The sequence below is a fragment of the Salmo salar genome, chromosome 02 (genome assembly GCF_965601325.2).
Source record: "Salmo salar chromosome 02, fSalSal1, whole genome shotgun sequence".
NCBI classification, from domain to species: Eukaryota; Metazoa; Chordata; class Actinopteri; order Salmoniformes; family Salmonidae; genus Salmo; species Salmo salar.
Genome location: NC_138292.1, coordinates 98,835,001 through 98,856,636, shown reverse-complemented (window position 1 = coordinate 98,856,636; position 21,636 = coordinate 98,835,001). Strand labels below are relative to the sequence as shown.

Genomic DNA, 21,636 nt, shown 5'->3' with positions numbered 1-21,636 from the left:
TAAAGAGACAGGAGACATGAGGGTTTAATAAAGAGATAGGAGACATGAGGGTTTAATAAAGAGATAGGAGACTGAGGGTTTAATAAAGAGACAGGAGACATGAGGGTTTAATAAAGAGACATGGAGACATGAGGGTTTAATAAAGAGATAGGAGACATGAGGGTTTAATAAAGAGACATGGAGACATGAGGGTTTAATAAAGAGATAGGAGACATGAGGGTTTAATAAAGAGATAGGAGACATGAGGGTTTAATAAAGAGACAGGAGACATGAGGGTTTAATAAAGAGACATGGAGACATGAGGGTTTAATAAAGAGATAGGAGACATGAGGGTTTAATAAAGAGACATGGAGACATGAGGGTTTAATAAAGAGATAGGAGACATGAGGGTTTAATAAAGAGATAGGAGACATGAGGGTTTAATAAAGAGATAGGAGACATGAGGGTTTAATAAAGAGATAGGAGACATGAGGGTTTAATAAAGGGATAGGAGACATGAGGGTTTAATAAAGAGATTGGAGACATGGAGACCATGAGGGTTTAATAAAACATTTATTCTGAGCACATCTGTACAGCAACGGATCAACACAGCCATAATTACAACCTCAAATCAAAACCCCTGAATTTTATTTAACCAAAACCGTAACCAGGACAACGTCAGCTCAACCCTCCCTCCATCTCCACTCCTCATTTATTCACGTTTTTACTGTTTTATAACCTGTTTTTATAGCCAAAAAAGAACAGAAAAAAAAATCCACATCGATATAGTTTATTATTAATGAGAGTTACGCCGTAGAATCCAGTCAGGGGGGGGGGCCGCGATTCCACCGGCTGGAGGGATCGGCATCGTCCGTTAACGTGAGGAAAACAGGACGATAATGTATGGGTCAGGGTTACGTTGTATGGGTCAGGGTTACGTTGTATGGGTCAGGGCTATATTCTATGGGTCAGGGTTATATTCTATGGGTCAGGGCTACATTGTATGGGTCAGGGTTACGTTGTATGGGTCAGGGTTACGTTGTATGGGTCAGGGCTATATTCTATGGGTCAGGGTTATATTCTATGGGTCAGGGCTACATTGTATGGGTCAGGGTTACGTTGTATGGGTCAGGGCTATATTCTATGGGTCAGGGCTATATTCTATGGGTCAGGGTTATATTCTATGGGTCAGGGCTATATTCTATGGGTCAGGGTTATATTCTATGGGTCAGGGCTATATTCTATGGGTCAGGGTTACGTTGTATGGGTCAGGGTTACGTTGTATGGGTCAGGGCTATATTCTATGGGTCAGGGCTACATTGTATGGGTCAGGGTTACGTTGTATGGGTCAGGGCTATATTCTATGGGTCAGGGCTACATTGTATGGGTCAGGGTTATATTGTATGGGTCAGGGCTACATTGTATGGGTCAGGGTTATATTCTATGGGTCAGGGCTACATTGTATGGGTCAGGGTTACGTTGTATGGGTCAGGGTTATATTCTATGGGTCAGGGCTACATTGAATGGGTCAGGGTTACATTGTATGGGTCAGGGCTACGTTGTATGGGTCAGGGCTACATTGTATGGGTTACAGTTATGTTGTATGCGTCAGGGCTACATTGTATGGGTCAGGGCTACATTGTATGGGTTAGAGTTACATTGTATGGGTTAGAGTTATATTGTATGGGACAATCACATTACTTTAAAATAAAAACAAAGACTTTATAATTTATATCAGATAAAACACAGCTAAGGCACAACAAGATGGAGAGGAGAGGTGAGTGCTAGACAGACGTGGCAGGGGTCAGGGGTTAAGGGGGGTTGACATGACAACACGAGAACAAACTGCAGCAGGAGGAAGACTGGGCTGTGTTCAGCACAGAGCAACGTTCAGGAACGTTCAGCAGAGTTATAACGTTCATTAACGTTCAGCACAGAGCAACGTTCAGGAACGTTCAGCAGAGTTATAATGCTCAGGAACGTTCAGCAGAGTTATAACGCTCAGGAACGTTCAGCACAAAGCAACGTTCAGGACATTCAGCACAGAGCTACGTTCAGGTTCAGCAGAGTTATAACGTTCAGGAACATTCAGCACAAAGCAACGTTCAGGACATTCAGCACAGAGCTACGTTCAGGTTCAGCAGAGTTATAACGTTCAGGAACGTTCAGCACAAAGCAACGTTCAGGACATTCAGCACAGAGCTACGTTCAGGTTCAGCGGAGTTATAACGTTCAGGAACATTTAGCAGGGTTATAAAACGATCAAGAACGTACAGCACCGAGCAACGTTTAGGAACATTTAGCAAGGTTGCGTTCAACGCACCAGGACTCAGTGGAGAGTTAAACACACACTGGGGCATCAGTCTCAGACTGTGTTCCAAATGGACCCCTATTCCCCCATGTAGTGCACTACCCCTGGGGACACTACAGAGGGAATAGGGGGCACTACAGAGGGAATAGAGGGCACTACAGAGGGAATAGAGGGAAAAGGGGGCACTACAGAGGGAATAGGGGGCACTACAGAGGGAATAGAGGGAAAAGGGGGCACTACAGAGGGAATAGGTGGAATAGGGGGCACTACAGAGGGAATAGAGGGCACTACAGAGGGAATAGAGGGCCATTTAGGACCCATTCTGAGACTCTGCTCAGCATAAGGGCTCATACAGCATAGAGGAAGTTAGATACTTTATATTTTCAACTTTAAAAATCGTTTATGAGAGGAGGGGGAGAGTTTCACCACATGGACTGACAGGGGTTTAACACTGGACCCCGCCCCCGGTGTTCAAAACTCCCTTTCTAGTGCACTACTTTAGACCACAGCCCTGTGGGCTAGGATTGCAGACGAATGGGGATAAGGGTGTTGCATTCTGGGACAGATTCTCTCATGGTTCTAGAACAGGAATGCCAGCGGCAGGATTCCGTCCTGGTTCACCGGTGCAACGGGTAGATTCAGTAACACTGAGAGAGCGAGAGAGAGAGAGTGGAAACTTCCTCCTCCACAATAACTAAAACTCAGCAACAACAACAAAAAAAGAAACGTCCTTTCACTGTCAACTGCGTTTATTTTCAGCCAAACTTTAACACGTGTAAATATTTTGTATGAACTGTAACAAGATTCAACAACTGAGACATAAACTGAACAAGTTCCACAGATATGTGACTAACAGAAATTTAATAATGTGTCCCTGAACAAAGGGAGGGGGTTTGGGTCAAAATCAAAAGTAACAGTCAGTATCTGGTGTGGCCACCAGCTGCATTAAGTACTGCAGTGCATCTCCTCCTCATGGACTGCACCAGATTTGCCAGTTCTTGCTGTGAGATGTTACCCCACTTCTTCCACCAAGGCACCAGCAAGTTCCCGGACATTTCTGGGGGGAATGGCCCTAGCTCTCACCCTCCGATCCAACAGGTCCCAGACGTGCTCAATGGGATTGAGATCCGGGCTCTTCGCTGGCCATGGCAGAACACTGACATTCCTGTCTTGCAAGAAATCACGCACAGAACGAGCAGTATGGCTGGTGGCATTGTCATGCTGGAGGGTCATGTCAGGATGAGCCTGCAGGAAGGGTACCACATGAGGGAGGAGGATGTCTTCCCTGTAACACACAGCGTTGAGATTGCCTGCAATGACAACAAGCTCAGTCCGATGATGCTGTGACACAGCGCCCCAGAACATGACGGACCCTCCAAATCGATCCCGCTCCAGAGTACAGGCCTCAGTGTAACGCTCATTCCTTCGACGATAAACGCGAATCCGACCATCACCCCTGGTGAGACAAAACCGTGACTCGTCAGAGAAGAGCACTTTTTGCCAGTCCTGTCTGGTCCAGTGACGGTGGGTTTGTGCCCATAGGCGACGTTGTTGCCGGTGATGTCTGGTGAGGACCTGCCTTACAACAGGCCTACAAGCCCTCAGTCCAGCCTCTCTCAGCCTATTGCGGACAGTCTGAGCACTGATGGAGGGATTGTGCGTTCCTGGTGTAACTCAGGCAGTTGTTGTTGCCATCCTGTACCTGTCCCGCAGGTGTGATGTTCAGACGTACCGATCCTGTGCAGGTGTTGTTACACGTGGTCTGCCACTGCGAGGACGATCAGCTGTCCGTCCTGTCTCCCTGTAGCGCTGTCTTAGGCGTCTCACAGTACGGACATTGCAATTTATTGACCTGGCCACATCTGCAGTCCTGCATGCCTAAGGCACGTTCACGCAGATGAGCAGGGACCTTGGCCATCTTTCTTTTGGTGTTTTTCAGAGTCAGTAGAAAGGCCTCTTTAGTGTCCTAAGTTTTCATAACTGTGACCTTAATTGCCTACCATCTGTCTGTAAGCTGTTAGTTGCTTAACGACCGTTCCACAGGTGCATGTTCATTAATTCTTTATGGTTCATTGAACAAGCATGGAAAAGGGAAACAGTGTTTAAACACTTTACAATGAATGAAGATCTGTGAAGTTATTTGGATTATCTTTGAAAGACAGGGTCCTGAAAATGGGGACGTTTCTTTTTTTGTTGAGAACACAGAAGGGGACTGAAGTAAAATCACTAATTGATGAGAACACAGGGGAGGGACTGAAGTAAAATCACTAATTGTTGAGAACACAGAGACTGAAGTAAAATCACTAATTGTTGAGAACACAGAGGAGACTGAAGTAAAATCACTAATTGATGAGACTGTCTGTCTGTCTGTCTGCTTCTGTGCTTAACACCTTGTGTCTGTCTGTCTGTCTGTCTGTCTGTCTGTCTGTCTGTCTGTCTGTCTGTCTGTCTGTCTGTCTGTCTGTCTGTCTGTCTGTCTGTCTGTCTGTCTGTCTGTCTGTCTGTCTGTTTCTGTGCTTAGCACCTTCTGTCTGTCTGTCTGTCTGTCTGTCTGTCTGTCTGTTTCTGTGCTTAACATCTGTCTGTCTGTCTGTCTGTCTGTCTGTTTGTCTGTTTGTCTGTCTGCTTCTGTGCTTAACAACTTTTGTCTGTCTGTCTGTCTGTCTGTCTGTCTGTCTGTCTGTCTGTCTGTCTGTTTCTGTGCTTAAAACCTTGTGTCTGTTTTTCTGTCTGTCTGTCTGTCTGTCTGTCTGTCTGTCTGTCTGTCTGTCTGTCTGTCTGTCTGTCTGTCTGTCTGTCTGTCTGTCTGTCTGTCTGTTTCTGTGCTTAACACCTTGTGTCTGTCTGTCTGTCTGTCTGTCTGTCTGTCTGTCTGTCTGTCTGTCTGTCTGTCTGTCTGTCTGTCTGTCTGTTTCTGTGCTTAGCACCTTCTGTCTGTCTGTCTGTCTGTCTGTCTGTCTGTCTGTCTGTCTGTCTGTCTGTCTGTCTGTCTGTCTGTCTGTCTGTTTCTGTGCTTAGCACCTTCTGTCTGTCTGTCTGTCTGTCTGTCTGTCTGTCTGTCTGTCTGTCTGTCTGTCTGTCTGTCTGTCTGTCTGTCTGTCTGTCTGTTTCTGTGCTTAGCACCTTCTGTCTGTCTGTCTGTCTGTCTGTCTGTCTGTCTGTCTGTCTGTCTGTCTGTCTGTCTGTCTGTCTGTCTGTTTCTGTGCTTAGCACCTTCTGTCTGTCTGTCTGTCTGTCTGTCTGTCTGTCTGTCTGTCTGTCTGTCTGTCTGTCTGTCTGTCTGTCTGTCTGTTTCTGTGCTTAACATCTGTCTGTCTGTCTGTCTGTCTGTCTGTCTGTCTGTCTGTCTGTCTGTCTGTCTGTTTCTGTGCTTAAAACCTTGTGTCTGTCTGTCTGTCTGTCTGTCTGTCTGTCTGTCTGTCTGTCTGTCTGTCTGTCTGTCTGTCTGTCTGTCTGTCTGTCTGTCTGTCTGTGTGCTTTCATAATACTTCTTGACCAATGAGAAGGGGGAGGGGAGAATACAAACATCTACAACTTCCTGCCTCAGGAACATCTACCACCCCGTCCCCACGGTAACGTCCCCACGGTAACGTCCCCACGGTAACGTCCCCACGGTAACGTCCCCACGGTAACGTCCCCATTCCCTCCTGTGCAGTGCAGTGCAACCCGAGCTCTATAGTAGCGGCACTACGTCAGGAATATGAACACACGGGAACACTTCTATCATTGGCTATTCTACACAGGAGCCGCATGGCACCCTGGGATAGCTGGCGTAAAGCGGTCAGCTCTTGGTTGGCTGGTTGTCGTGGCGACGCCAGGGAGCTCTAATCCAACATGGCGTCCAGCTGGTCCGCCAGGTCGTCGAACATGCTGCCGATGTCATCTAGAATGTTGACTGTCGTCTTCTCCTCCAGTAGAGAACTGGAGAGAGAGAGGGAGGGAGGGAGGGGGAGAGAGAGAGAGAGAGAGAGAGGGAGGGAGGGAGGGAGGGACGGAGAGAGGGAGGGAGGGACGGAGAGAGGGAGGGAGGGAGAGAGAGGGATGGAGAGAGGGAGGGAGGGAGGGGGAGAGAGAGAGAGGGGGAGGGAGGGAGGGATAGAGAGAAGCAGGGAGGCAGGCAGGCAGGCAGGCAGGCAGGCAGGCAGGCAGGCAGGCAGGCAGGCAGGCAGGCAGGGAGGGAGGGAGGGAGGGAGGGAGGGAGGGAGGGAGGGAGGGAGGGAGGGAGGGAGGGAGGGAGGGAGGGAGGGAGGGAGGGAGACATTAAACATGTAAAAATCTTCTCAAATCCAATGATACCTCTTAAAGGGGATGTTTACCTAAAATCAAACATTTCTCAAGTGATTCCATACATTAAAACTACACTGAACAACAATATAAAGGCAACATGTAAAGTGTTTCATGAGCTGAAATAAAAACATCCCAGACATTTTCCTGACACTCAAAAAGCTAAATTCTCTCAAATGTTGTGAACAAATTAGTTTCCATCCCTGTTAGCTCAGCATTTCTCCTTTGTTAAGATAATCCATCCACCTGACAGGTGTGGCAAAACAAGAAGCTGATTAAAACAGCATGATCAGTACACAGGTGCACCTTGTGCTGGGGGGACAATAAAAAGGCCATGCGTAGGTTTTCTCACACGACACGACGCCATTGCCAGAGAATTTAATGTTCATATCTCTACCATAAGCCGCCTCAGACGTCGTTCTAGAGAATTTGGCGAATATGGGGCCAACGGTTTGCTGTTGTAAACAGAGTGCCCCATGGTGAAAGTGGGGTTATGGTATGGGCCTCATGGTGAAGGTGGGGTTATGGTATGGGCCCCATGGTGAAGGTGGGGTTATGGTATGGGCCCCATGGTGAAGGTGGGGTTATGGTATTGGCCCCATGGTGAAGGTGGGGTTATGGTATGGGCCCCATGGTGAAGGTGGGGTTATAGTATGGGCCTCATGGTGAAGGTGGGGTTATGGTATGGGCCCCATGGTGAAGGTGGGGTTATGGTATTGGCCCCATGGTGAAGGTAGGGTTATGGTATGGGCCACATGGTGAAGGTGGGGTTATGGTATTGGCCCCATGGTGAAGATGGGGTTATGGTATGGGCCCCATGGTGAAGGTGGGGTTATGGTATTGGCCCCATGGTGAAGGTGGGGTTATGGTATGGGCCCCATGGTGAAGGTGGGGTTATGGAATTGGCCCCATGGTGAAGGTGGGGTTATGGTATGGGCCCCATGGTGAAGGTGTGGGGTTATGGTATGGGCCCCATGGTGAAGGTAGGGTTATGGTATGGACCCCATGGTGAAGGTGGGGTTATGGAATTGGCCCCATGGTGAAGGTGGGGTTATGGTATTGGCCCCATGGTGAAGGTGGGTTATGGAATTGGCCCCATGGTGAAGGTGGGGTTATGGTATTGGCCCCATGGTGAAGGTGGGTTATGGAATTGGCCCCATGGTGAAGGTGGGGTTATGGTATTGGCCCCATGGTGAAGGTGGGGTTATGGAATTGGCCCCATGGTGAAGGTGGGGTTATGGTATTGGCCCCATGGTGAAGGTGGGTTATGGAATTGGCCCCATGGTGAAGGTGGGGTTATGGTATTGGCCCCATGGTGAAGGTGGGGTTATGGAATTGGCCCCATGGTGAAGGTGGGGTTATGGTATTGGCCCCATGGTGAAGGTGGGGTTCTGGAATTGGCCCCATGGTGAAGGTGGGGTTATGGTATTGGCCCCATGGTGAAGGTGGGGTTATGGAATTGGCCCCATGGTGAAGGTGGGGTTATGGTATTGGCCCCATGGTGAAGGTGGGGTTATGGAATTGGCCCCATGGTGAAGGTGGGGTTATGGTATTGGTTGTGTGTGTGTGTGTGTCTCTCCTCACTGGTTGTCTGTGTGATCCTGGTTAATCTTCTGCTCCACAGCTTCCAGAGCTGCAGCCAGAGAGGCGCTGGTCTCCTCCAACCTCTGATGATGCACCTCCTCTTCCTCCTCCTCGTTCACCTCCTCCTCCTCGTTCACCTCCCCTACTTCGGCTGGAGCCTCCTCCTTGGTCTGCTTCTCCTCCATCGCCTCCTCCTGCACCTCCTCCACCTTCTCTCTCCTCCTCTCAACTCTCCTCTCCTCCTGCACCTCCTCCTTCTCTCTCCTCCTCTCCTCCTGCACCTCCTCCACTTTCTCTCTCCTCCTCTCCTCCTGCACATCCTCCTTCTCTCTCCTCCTCCTCTCCTCCTGCACCTCCTCCACTTTCTCTCTCCTCCTCTCCTCCTGCACCTCCTCCACTTTCTCTCTCCTCCTCTCCTCCTGCACCTCCTCCACCTTCTCTCTCCTTCTCTCATTTCTTCTTCTCTCCTCCTGCACCTCCTCCTTCTCTCTCCTCCTCTCCTCCTGCACCTCCTCCACCTTCTCTCTCCTCCTCTCCTCCTCCACCTTCTCAACTTCTCTCCGATCATCTTTTAGTCTTTCTTCCACCTTCTCCTCCCTCTCCTCCCCCTCCCTCCCAACCAGCAGGTCGACAGAGAGGCCAGCGATGGAGGAGCGGGGAGGTTTGACGGGGTGAGGAGTGGACCCGGGTGTGGAGGGGGTCTGGGGCGTGGAGGGGCTGGTGGCGGGAGAAGAGGAGGAGGTGGTGTAAGGGAGGCCAGGAGACAAGGAAGGAGGGGTGAGGGTGTCTGGGACAGGGAGAGGTCTAGGGAGAGGGGTAGGGGAGGAGAGAGAGGAGGAGGTGGTGTAAGGGAGACCAGGGGACAAGGAGGGAGGGGTGAGGATGTCTGGGACAGGGAGAGGTCTAGGGAGAGGGGTAGGGGAGGAGAGAGAGGAGGAGGTGGGTTTAGGACCAGTGGGAGGAGGACAGGGTTTGAAGGAGACTTGGGGAGGCGTCCATCTTGGATCTGCTGGGATAAAAACAGAGAGAAAAAAAAATGTTTTAGAGGGTCAGGTCCAGGTAAGGGTGGGGGTTAGAGGGTCAGGTCCAGGTAAGGGTGGGGGTTAGAGGGTCAGGTAAGGGTGGGGGTTAGAGGGTCCAGGTAAGGGTGGGGGTTAGAGGGTCCAGGTAAGGGTGAGGGTTGAAGGGGCCAGGTAAGGGTGGGGGTTAGAGGGTCAGGTAAGGGTGGGGGTTAGAGGGTCCAGGTAAGGGTGAGGGTTGAAGGGGCCAGGTAAGGGTGGGGGTTAGAGGGTCCAGGTAAGGGTGTGGGTTAGAGGGTCAGGTCAAGGTAAGGGTGGGGGTTAGAGGGTCAGGTCCAGGTAAGGGTGGGGGTTAGAGGGTCCAGGTAAGGGTGGGGATTAGACGGTCCAGGTAAGGGTGGGGGTTAGAGGGTCCAGGTAAGGGTGGGGGTTAGAGGGTCCAGGTAAGGGTGGGGGTTAGAGGGTCCAGGTAAGGGTGGGGGTTAGAGGGTCCAGGTAAGGGTGGGGGTTAGAGGGTCCAGGTAAGGGTGGGGGTTAGAGGGTCCAGGTAAGGGTGGGGGTTAGAGGGTCCAGGTAAGGGTGGGGGTTAGAGGGTCAGGTCCAGGTAAGGGTGGGGGTTAGAGGGTCCAGGTAAGGGTGGGGGTTAGAGGGTCCAGGTAAGGGTGGGGGTTAGAGGGTCAGGTAAGGGTGGGGGTTAGAGGGTCCAGGTAAGGGTGGGGGTTAGAGGGTCCAGGTAAGGGTGGGGGTTAGAGGGTCCAGGTAAGGGTGGGGGTTGAAGGGGCCAGTTAAGGGTGGGGGTTGAAGGGGCCAGGTAAGGGTGGGGGTTAGAGGGTCCAGGTAAGGGTGTGGGTTAGAGGGTCAGGTCCAGGTAAGGGTGGGGGTTAGAGGGTCCAGGGAAGGGTGGGGGTTAGAGGGTCCAGGTAAGGGTGGGGATTAGACGGTCCAGGTAAGGGTGGGGGTTAGAGGGTCCAGGTAAGGGTGGGGGTTAGAGGGTCCAGGTAAGGGTGGGGGTTAGAGGGTCCAGGTAAGGGTGGGGGTTAGAGGGTCCAGGTAAGGGTGGGGGTTAGAGGGTCAGGTCCAGGTAAGGGTGGGGGTTAGAGGGTCCAGGTAAGGGTGGGGGTTAGAGGGTCCAGGTAAGGGTGGGGGTTAGAGGGTCCAGGTAAGGGTGGGGGTTGAAGGGGCCAGGTAAGGGTGGGGGTTGAAGGGGCCAGGTAAGGGTGGGGGTTAGAGGGTCCAGGTAAGGGTGTGGGTTAGAGGGTCAGGTCCAGGTAAGGGTGGGGGTTAGAGGGTCCAGGTAAGGGTGGGGGTTAGAGGGTCAGGTCCAGGTAAGGGTGGGGGTTAGAGGGTCCAGGTAAGGGTGGGGGTTAGAGGGTCCAGGTAAGGGTGGGGGTTGAAGGGGCCAGGTAAGGGTGGGGGTTGAAGGGGCCAGGTAAGGGTGGGGGTTAGAGGGTCCAGGTAAGGGTGTGGGTTAGAGGGTCAGGTCCAGGTAAGGGTGGGGGTTAGAGGGTCAGGTCCAGGTAAGGGTGGGGGTTAGAGGGTCAGGTCCAGGTAAGGGTGGGGGTTAGAGGGTCCAGGTAAGGGTGGGGGTTAGAGGGTCCAGGTAAGGGTGGGGGTTAGAGGGTCAGGTCCAGGTAAGGGTGGGGGTTAGAGGGTCCAGGTAAGGGTGGGGGTTAGAGAGTCCAGGTAAGGGTGGGGGTTAGAGGGTCCAGGTAAGGGTGGGGGTTGAAGGGGCCAGGTAAGGGTGGGGGTTAGAGGGTCCAGGTAAGGGTGGGGGTTAGAGGGTCCAGGTAAGGGTGGGGGTTAGAGGGTCCAGGTAAGGGTGGGGGTTAGAGGGTCCAGGTAAGGGTGGGGGTTAGAGGGTCCAGGTAAGGGTGGGGGTTAGAGGGTCCAGGTAAGGGTGGGGGTTAGAGGGTCCAGGTAAGGGTGGGGGTTGAAGGGGCCAGGTAAGGGTGGGGGTTAGAGGGTCCAGGTAAGGGTGGGGGTTAGAGGGTCCAGGTAAGGGTGGGGGTTAGAGGGTCAGGTCCAGGTAAGGGTGGGGGTTAGAGGGTCCAGGTAAGGGTGGGGGTTAGAGGGTCCAGGTAAGGGTGGGGGTTAGAGGGTCCAGGTAAGGGTGGGGATTAGACGGTCCAGGTAAGGGTGGGGGTTAGAGGGTCCAGGTAAGGGTGGGGGTTAGAGGGTCCAGGTAAGGGTGGGGGTTAGAGGGTCCAGGTAAGGGTGGGGGTTAGAGGGTCCAGGTAAGGGTGGGGGTTAGAGGGTCAGGTCCAGGTAAGGGTGGGGGTTAGAGGGTCCAGGTAAGGGTGGGGGTTAGAGGGTCCAGGTAAGGGTGGGGGTTAGAGGGTCCAGGTAAGGGTGGGGGTTAGAGGGTCAGGTCCAGGTAAGGGTGGGAGTTAGAGGGTCCAGGTAAGGGTGGGGGTTAGAGGGTCCAGGTAAGGGTGGGGGTTAGAGGGTCCAGGTAAGGGTGGGGGTTGAAGGGGCCAGGTAAGGGTGGGGGTTAGAGGGTCCAGGTAAGGGTGGGGGTTAGAGGGTCCAGGTAAGGGTGGGGGTTAGAGGGTCCAGGTAAGGGTGGGGGTTAGAGGGTCCAGGTAAGGGTGGGGGTTAGAGGGTCCAGGTAAGGGTGGGGGTTGAAGGGGCCAGGTAAGGGTGGGGGTTAGAGGGTCCAGGTAAGGGTGGGGGTTAGAGGGTCCAGGTAAGGGTGGGGGTTAGAGGGTCAGGTCCAGGTAAGGGTGGGGGTTAGAGGGTCCAGGTAAGGGTGGGGGTTAGAGGGTCCAGGTAAGGGTGGGGGTTAGAGGGTCCAGGTAAGGGTGGGGGTTAGAGGGTCAGGTCCAGGTAAGGGTGGGGGTTAGAGGGTCCAGGTAAGGGTGGGGGTTAGAGGGTCCAGGTAAGGGTGGGGGTTAGAGGGTCCAGGTAAGGGTGGGGGTTGAAGGGGCCAGGTAAGGGTGGGGGTTAGAGGGTCCAGGTAAGGGTGGGGGTTAGAGGGTCCAGGTAAGGGTGGGGGTTAGAGGGTCCAGGTAAGGGTGGGGGTTAGAGGGTCCAGGTAAGGGTGGGGGTTAGAGGGTCCAGGTAAGGGTGGGGGTTAGAGGGTCCAGGTAAGGGTGGGGGTTAGAGGGTCCAGGTAAGGGTGGGGGTTGAAGGGGCCAGGTAAGGGTGGGGGTTAGAGGGGCCAGGTAAGGGTGGGGGTTAGAGGGTCCAGGTAAGGGTGGGGGTTAGAGGGTCCAGGTAAGGGTGGGGGTTAGAGGGTCCAGGTAAGGGTGGGGGTTAGAGGGTCCAGGTAAGGGTGGGGGTTAGAGGGTCCAGGTAAGGGTGGGGGTTAGAGGGTCCAGGTAATAGTGGGGGTTAAAGGTCAGGGATTAGGGTTATCCTCACCAGGACAGTCCGCTTCAGGTCCAGGTAAAGGGACCCGTCTGGTCGGTGTGGGAGGGTCCTGCTGCTGTCTCCTCACTGACGCCATCGAGGGTTTGGGCGACACCGGAGGCTTCAGCGGTTTCCTGACTTCTGGCCTATCACAGCTCTCCCTGCGAGAGGCCACCTCCCCCTCTGCCTCCGACCCGGTCCGCCTCCTCCGCAGGACGACGCGGTGTGATTGGTCGACTCCTCCGTTCACCTGCTGGGGGACCAACTGGCTGCGATGGGATTGGTCGACGCCGCTCTCGAGTTGGTCAATGCTCTTCCTGCTGCCGTCTGTTTGGCCGCTGCCAGGTTTTGCGCTCGCTGGTTGGTCGACGCCGGTTGTGCTAATCTCTGGTTGGCTGCTGCTGGTTGTGCCGTCGTCTGATTGGTTGTTGCTGTGCTCGCGGCTGCGTGGGCGTCGCCGAATGGTGTCTGTCTCGGTCAGAAGGAACTTCTCTGGGGGGTGGGGCTTTCTCCTGGGGACCAATCAGATTGACTTTTAGACATGTCAATCAACTATAATCTGTATAAGTGATATATACAATTGTAACTGTTACAGACTGATAGAGTTAGACTGGTAGAGTTAGACTGGTAGACTGGTAGAGTTAGACTGGTAGACTGGTAGAGTTAGACTGGTAGAGTTAGACTGGTAGAGTTAGACTGGTAGAGTTAGACTGGTAGACTGGTAGAGTTAGACTGGTAGACCGGTAGAGTTAGACTGGTAGACTGATAGAGTTAGACTGATAGAGTTAGACTGGTAGAGTTAGACTGGTAGACTGGTAGAGTTAGACTGGCAGACTGGTAGAGTTAGACTAATAGAGTTAGGCTGATAGAGTTAGACTGGTAGAGTTAGACTGGTAGACTGGTAGACTGGTAGAGTTAGACTGATAGAGTTAGACTGGTAGACTGATAGAGTTAGACTGATAGAGTTAGACTGATAGAGTTAGACTGGTAGACTGGTGGAGTTAGACTGGTAGAGTTAGACTGGTAGACTGGTAGAGTTAGACTGATAGAGTTAGACTGATACAGTTAGACTGGTAGAGTTAGACTAATAGAGTTAGACTGGTAGAGTTAGACTGGTAGAGTTAGACTGGGAGAGTTAGACTGATAGAGTTAGACTGATGGAGTTAGACTGGTAGAGGTAGACTGGTAGAGGTAGACTGGTAGAGATAGACTGATAGAGTTAGACTGGTAGAGTTAGACTGGTAGACTGGTAGACTGGTAGAGTTAGACTGGTAGAGTTAGACTGGTAGAGTTAGACTGACAGAGTTAGACTGGTAGAGTTAGACTGGTAGAGTTAGACTGGTAGACAGATAGAGTTAGACTGGTAGAGTTAGACTGGTAGTGTTAGCCTAATAGAGTTAGACTGGTAGAGTTAGACTGATAGAGTTAGACTGATAGAGTTAGACTGATAGAGTTAGCCTGATAGAGTTAGCCTGATGAACCTTCGGTTGATTGTCGCTGTTCCATCCGTAATAAGTCCTTCTCCTGTCGGCGTGACGACCGTGGAGCGTGGGCGTGGTTCTGGGCGTAGCTCAGTGTGTTGCCGCGGGGACGGGATCTGGGCGGAGTCTGTCTGGTCGGTGAGCGGACCGCTGATGGTCCGACGGCGATTCATGACGTCATCATCAGACCCCAGACCACCTGACCCGGCCTGGCGACGCAACGCCGCCGGACTGACCTGGCGGATTATACAAACATTACCCATGAGCCTTTGGGGTGGGATTGGCCTAGGGTAGGGAGCTGTGGGTGGATTTGACCATGTCTGATTCAGACAGAAAGACAGACAGACAGACAGACAGACAGACAGACAGACAGACAGACAGACAGACAGACAGACAGACAGACAGACAGACCTGTGTAGGGTTGAGGTAGCTTCCTCTTCCTCCAATGGTTCTGGGCAGGGTTTTAGCCCCTCCTCCTCCTCCTCCAGGACCAACTCCTCCCATCGATGTCTCCAACATGGCGGCGATACTCCGGACGCTGCCCCCAGATCCCTCTGACCTCGCCAGCCCCCCGTCGCCCCTCCTCTCCGCCAGACCCCCGCAGTCGCTGGCTCTCCTCTCCCTGAACCCAACTACCCCGAGGCCCTCCCCGAGCAGCCCGTCGCCCCCGGAGATGGAGGAACACGACCGTTTGGGCGGAGTCGGGGGCCGTCCTTTCCTCCTGGGACGCAGCGTCACCGACGATTGGCTGCGGTTGACAGTCGCGTCGTCGGTGTCGGCGCGTTGAGCAGAGCTGCTGCGGCACACCGTGGCGAATCTAGGGGCGCGTCCTGGAAACGAGAGGGCGTCGGCTTCGGACCCCGAGTAACCAATCAGGCTATGAGTTCGCCGACGCTCCTCCTCTTCCTCCTCCGTTGGCAGACAGAGAAAAGGGACAGACGCACACGCTTCTTGGACTGGCGAATCAGCTGGCGGGGGCTGGGTGAAGGGCTGGGCTAGAGCATTGTGGGAGGAGGCGGGGGTCTTGGTGGGAGTGTGGGGTGGGGAGTCAATCCCTGGCCGGGGTTTAGTGAGGGGGGGCCTCTGACCCCTCCCAGTGGAGGGAAGCGGCGTAGAGGAAGGAGGAGGAGGAGTGGAGGAGGACGACGGAGGGGTCGAAGGCTGAGAGATACTCTCTCCTCTCTGGAGCTTTCCCAGCCTCCTCACTGCTAACATTATCTTCTTCTGGTGACCTGAGAGAGAGACAGAGAGAGAGAGAGAGAGAGAGAGAGAGACATGGGGGAGTAAAATAGTAAAATGTACAACATTTTAACATCTTCCATCCCTCTAAAATTGAAGGTGTTTCTCATGTTTGGAGTCTTGATATCGCTTTAATACACGGTCCCCCTTTAATCCATCTCTGATAATCTGTCTCTCTGTGTCCCCCTTTAATCCATCTCTGATAATCTGTCTCTCTGTGTCCCCTTTAATCCATCTCTGATAATCTGTCTCTCTGTGTCCCCCTTTAATCCATCTCTGATAATCTGTCTCTCTGTGTCCCCTTTAATCCATCTCTGATAATCTGTCTCTCTGTGTCCCCCTTTAATCCATCTCTGATAATCTGTCTCTCTGTGTCCCCCTTTAATCCATCTCTGATAATCTGTCTCTCTGTGTCCCCCTTTAATCCATCTCTGGTAATCTGTCTTTCTGTGTCCCCCTTTAATCCATCTCTGATAATCTGACTCTCTGTGTCCCCTTTAATCCATCTCTGATAATCTGTCTTTCTGTGTCCCCCTTTAATCCATCTCTGATAATCTGTCTCTCTGTGTCCTTTAATCCATCTCTGATAATCTGTCTCTCTGTGTCCCCTTTTAATCCATCTCTGATAATCTGTCTCTCTCTGTCCCCTTTTAATCCATCTCTGATAATCTTTCTCTCTCTGTCCCCTTTAATCCATCTCTGATAATCTGTCTCTCTGTGTCCCCCTTTAATCCATCTCTGATAATCTGTCTCTCTGTGTCCCCTTTAATCCATCTCTGATAATCTGTCTCTCTGTGTCCCCATTTAATCCATCTCTGATAATCTGTCTTTCTGTGTCCCCCTTTAATCCATCTCTGATAATCTGTCTCTCTGTGTCCCCCTTTAATCCATCTCTGATAATCTGTCTCTCTGTGTCCCCCTTTAATCCATCTCTGATAATCTGTCTCTCTCTGTCCCCTTTAATCCATCTCTGATAATCTGTCTCTCTGTGTCCCCCTTTAATCCATCTCTGATAATCTGTCTTTCTGTGTCCCCCTTTAATCCATCTCTGATAATCTGTCTCTCTGTGTCCCCCTTTAATCCATCTCTGATAATCTGTCTTTCTGTGTCCCCCTTTAATCCATCTCTGATAATCTGTCTCTCTGTGTCCCCTTTAATCCATCTCTGATAATCTGTCTCTCTGTGTCCCCCTTTAATCCATCTCTGATAATCTGTCTCTCTGTGTGGATTTGGTGATGTCCTGTCTCCTGTCTGTCCTACCCAGCTTGGTGATGTCTGTCTGTCCTACCCAGCTTGGTGATGTATGTCTCCTGTCTGTCCTACCCAGCTTGGTGATGCCTGTCTCCTGTCTGTCCTACCCAGCTTGGTGATGCCGATCTCCTGTCTGTCCTACCCAGCTTGGGGATGCCTGTCTCCTGTCTGTCCTACCCAGCTTGGTGATGTCTGTCTGTCCTACCCAGCTTGGTGATGCCGATCTCCTGTCTGTCCTACCCAGCTTGGTGATGCCTGTCTCCTGTCTGTCCTACCCAGCTTGGTGATGCCGATCTCCTGTCTGTCCTACCCAGCTTGGTGATGTCTGTCTCCTGTCTGTCCTACCCAGCTTGGTGATGTCTGTCTCCTGTCTGTCCTACCCAGCTTGGTGATGCCTGTCTCCTGTCTGTCCTACCCAGCTTGGTGATGCCTGTCTCCTGTCTGTCCTACCCAGCTTGGTGATGTCCTGTCTGTCCTACCCAGCTTGGTGATGCCTGTCTCCTGTCTGTCCTACCCAGCTTGGTGATGTCCTGTCTGTCCTACCCAGCTTGGGGATGCCTGTCTCCTGTCTGTCCTACCCAGCTTGGTGATGCCGATCTCCTGTCTGTCCTACCCAGCTTGGTGATGTCTGTCTCCTGTCTGTCCTACCCAGCTTGGTGATGTCTGTCTCCTGTCTGTCCTACCCAGCTTGGTGATGCCGATCTCCTTCAGGTCCTCCCAGCTGATCTCAGTGATGAAGTCGATGTTGTCGTATCCGTTCTGCACCAGAACCTGGTAGTACTGGTTCAGCCCGATCGCTGACAACCACTCTGCCAGGCTGGCCTATACACACACACACACACACACACACACACACACACACACACACACACACACACACACACACACACACACACACACACACACACACACACACACACACGCACACACACACACACGCTCAGATATTAGGACAGACCAATATGTGTTCATATGTATTTAGAATGATTACTCAAAAGTATATTATCGGTATATTCCAGAATATCCTCATTAATATCGGTATATTCCAGAATATCCTCATTAATATCGGTATATTCCAGAATATCCTCATTAATGTCGGTATATTCCAGAATATTAATATTGGTACATTCCAGAATATCCTCATTAATATTGGTATATTCCAGAATATCCTCATTAATATCGGTACATTCCAGAATATCCTCATTAATATTGGTATATTCCAGAATATCCTCATTAATATTGGTATATTCCAGAATATCCTCATTAATATTGGTATATTCCAGAATATCCTCATTAATATTGGTATATTCCAGAATATCCTCATTAATATTGGTATGGCCCAGAAAATCTTGAAGACACACATCAATTGTCTCCAGACGTACTGGGACCTCTAAACGTCTTGGGGTCATTGTGTCTCGAAACGTATTGGGACCTCTAAACGTCTTGGGGTCATTGTGTCTCGAAACGTATTGGGACCTCTAAACGTCTTGGGGTCATTGTGTCTCGAGATGTATTGGGACCTCTAAACGTCTTGGGGTCATTGTGTCTCGAGATGTATTGGGACCTCTAAACGTCTTGGGACCTCTAAACGTCTTGGGGTCATTGTGTCTCGAGACGTATTGGGACCTCTAAACGTCTTGGGATCATTGTGACTCCAGACGTATTGGGACCTCTAAACGTCTTGGGGTCATTGTGTCTCGAGACGTACTGGGACCTCTAAACATCTTGGGGTCATTGTGTCTCGAGACATATTGGGACCTCTAAACGTCTTGGGGTCATTGTGTCTCGAGATGTATTGGGACCTCTAAACGTCTTGGGGTCATTGTGTCTCGAGATGTATTGGGACCTCTAAACGTCTTGGGGTCATTGTGTCTCGAGATGTATTGGGACCTCTAAACGTCTTGGGACCTCTAAACGTCTTGGGGTCATTGTGTCTCGAGGTAAAGGTGGTGTCTGGGAATGTGTTTGTTCTCACAGGTTTGTGGTCAGGCAGCCAATCACCGCACGGCAGTTTGCTGATCTCCGATGCGATCTTCTTCCGATGGCCTGGTTTAGTGACACCGATTGCTGTCAGGTCCTACACACACACACACACACACACACACACACACACACACACACACGCTGTTAACACACACTCGTCCCCTCTCTCTCTCTCTCTCTCTCTCTCTCTCTCTCTCTCGCTCTCTCACACACCTCACTGATGTACATGAATAAACATTAGCTTTATGCAAATGAAGCGGTAAATAATAAAAGTGATTGGCGGAGAACTCTGAGGTCACAGAGACAGTAGGGTCATGATGACATCACCAGGTCATGGGGTCAGGCAGAGCCCCCCAGATAGGACATACGGGATGCCGGGAGGTTTAGAGGTTGGGATGACGCGTGGCGTAGGGGTGAGGGGTCACCTTACCTCGGGGGTCATGTGACCTATGGTGTCTAGGTCGTAGCCGGCGGTGAGGAGGTGAGCGGTGTAGAACTGCAGCTGACACTCGGTCAACCAGGTTACTACTGCCTCACTCTAGAACACAGAACACTCTCGTTGTTCTAGAACACTCTGGAACACGCACTCAGCTCTAGAACAATCTAGATCACGCACTCAGCTCTAGAACACTCTAGAACACACACTCAGCTCTAGAACACTCTAGAACACAGAACACTCTCATTGTTCTAGAACACACACTCAGCTCTACACTGTAGAACACACACTCAGCTCTAGAACATTCTAGAACACACACTCAGCTCTAGAACATTCTAGAACACACACTCAGCTCTAGAACACTCTAGAACACACACTCAGCTCTAGAACACTCTAGAACACACACTCAGCTCTAGAACACTCTAGAACACTCAGCATTCTCAGAGCTCTTGAACCGAACACTCTCATCATTCTAGAACACAGAATATTCTCACAACTCTAGAACGTTTGACCCCCAGAGTTCTAGAACAGGGTGATGGAGGAAGTCCAAGAGGCTCTGTATGTCTCTGTGGGGTCAGGTGACACAGCTCAGCTCAGTGATTGGTTGTTAGGGTTAGACTGACATCCTTTACCCCCCAGGAGGCAGTAGAGATGCCGTCTAATCAGGGGAGTAGTACTGCCCCCCCTATCACTGCCCCCCCCCTCTCACTGCCCCTCCCCCCTCTCACAGTCAACACTCCCTAGATATCCTTCACCACCTGGGAAACAGTAGAGATACCATCTAACGACAGTCATAGACCACTCCCTAGATATCCTTCACCTCCCTAGATATCCTTCACCTCCCTAGATATCCTTCACCTCCCTAGATATCCTTCACCACTCCCTAGATATCCTTCACCACCTGGGGAACAGTAGAGATGCCATCTAAGGACAGTCATAGACCACTCCCTAGATATCTTTCACCACTCCCTAGATATCCTTCACCACCTGGGGAACAGTAGAGATGCCATCTAACGACAGTCATAGACCACTCCCTAGATATCCTTCACCACTCCCTAGATATCCTTCACCACCTGGGGAACAGTAGAGATGCCATCTAACGACAGTCATAGACCACTCCCTAGATATCCTTCACCTCCCTAGATATCCTTCACCACTCCCTAGATATCCTTCACCACCTGGGGAACAGTAGAGATACCATCTAACGACAGTCATAGACCACTCCCTAGATATCCTTCACCTCCCTAGATATCCTTCAACTCCCTAGATATCCTTCACCACTCCCTAGATATCCTTCACCACCTGGGGAACAGTAGAGATGCCATCTAAGGACAGTCATAGACCACTCCCTAGATATCTTTCACCACTCCCTAGATATCCTTCACCACCTGGGGAACAGTAGAGATGCCATCTAACGATAGTCATAGACCACTCCCTAGATATCCTTCACCTCCCTAGATATCCTTCACCACTCCCTAGATATCCTTCACCACCTGGGAAACAGTAGAGATGCCATCTAACGACAGTCAACACTCCCTAGATATCCTTCACCACCTGGGGAACAGTAGAGATGCCATCTAACGACAGTCATAGACCACTCCCTAGATATCCTTCACCTCCCTAGATATCCTTCACCTCCCTAGATATCCTTCATCACTCCCTAGATATCCTTCACCACCTGGGAAACAGTAGAGATGCCATCTAACGACAGTCATAGACCACTCCCTAGATATCCTTCACCACTCCCTAGATATCCTTCACCACCTGGGAAACAGTAGAGATGCCATCTAACGACAGTCATAGACCAATCCCTAGATATCCTTCACCTCCCTAGATATCCTTCAACTCCCTAGATATCCTTCACCACCTGGGAAACAGTAGAGATGCCATCTAACGACAGTCATAGACCAATCCCTAGATATCCTTCACCTCCCTAGATATCCTTCACCTCCCTAGATATCCTTCACCACCTGGGAAACAGTAGAGATGCCATCTAATGACAGTCATAGACCACTCCCTAGATATCCTTCACCACTCCCTAGATATCCTTCACCACCTGGGGAACAGTAGAGATGCCATCTAACGACAGTCATAGACCACTCCCTAGATATCCTTCACCTCCCTAGATATCCTTCACCACTCCCTAGATATCCTTCACCACCTGGGAAACAGTAGAGATGCCATCTAACGACAGTCAACACTCCCTAGATATCCTTCACCACCTGGGAAACAGTAGAGATGCCATCTAACGACAGTCATAGACCAATCCCTAGATATCCTTCACCTCCCTAGATATCCTTCACCTCCCTAGATATCCTTCACCACTCCCTAGATATCCTTCACCTCCCTAGATATCCTTCACCACTCCCTAGATATCCTTCACCACCTGGGGAACAGTAGAGATGCCATCTAATGACAGTCATAGACCACTCCCTAGATATCCTTCACCTCCCTAGATATCCTTCACCACCTGGGAAACAGTAGAGATACCATCTAACGACAGTCATAGACCACTCCCTAGATATCCTTCACCACTCCCTAGATATCCTTCACCACCTGGGGAACAGTAGAGATGCCATCTAACGACAGTCATAGACCACTCCCTAGATATCCTTCACCACTCCCTAGATATCCTTCACCACCTGGGGAACAGTAGAGATGCCATCTAACGACAGTCATAGACCACTCCCTAGATATCCTTCACCTCCCTAGATATCC

The 21,636-nt window shown here is 51.3% G+C and overlaps 1 protein-coding gene across 4 annotated transcripts in view; it reads right to left on the bottom strand.

Moving 5' to 3' along the window:
* Positions 1 to 535: 535 nt before the first annotated feature.
* Positions 536 to 21,636, bottom strand: part of LOC106593892 (uncharacterized) — a 127,747-nt gene continuing 106,646 nt past the window's right edge. For 2 of the 4 annotated variants that reach the window (XM_082968447.1, XM_082968453.1), the window contains exons 15-22: positions 18,913 to 19,020; positions 18,475 to 18,576; positions 17,183 to 17,321; positions 14,421 to 15,241; positions 14,010 to 14,245; positions 12,541 to 13,040; positions 8,159 to 9,167; positions 536 to 6,211 (exon numbers count right to left, since the gene is read on the bottom strand). In XM_082968447.1, the coding sequence (XP_082824573.1) occupies positions 6,115 to 6,211; positions 8,159 to 9,167; positions 12,541 to 13,040; positions 14,010 to 14,245; positions 14,421 to 15,241; positions 17,183 to 17,321; positions 18,475 to 18,576; positions 18,913 to 19,020 (3,012 nt within the window). In that variant the 3' untranslated portion in view covers positions 536 to 6,114. The remainder of the gene's footprint in view (positions 6,212 to 8,158; positions 9,168 to 12,540; positions 13,041 to 14,009; positions 14,246 to 14,420; positions 15,242 to 17,182; positions 17,322 to 18,474; positions 18,577 to 18,912; positions 19,021 to 21,636) is intronic. The other 2 variants (XM_082968451.1, XM_082968454.1) reach the window with 2 other exon arrangements.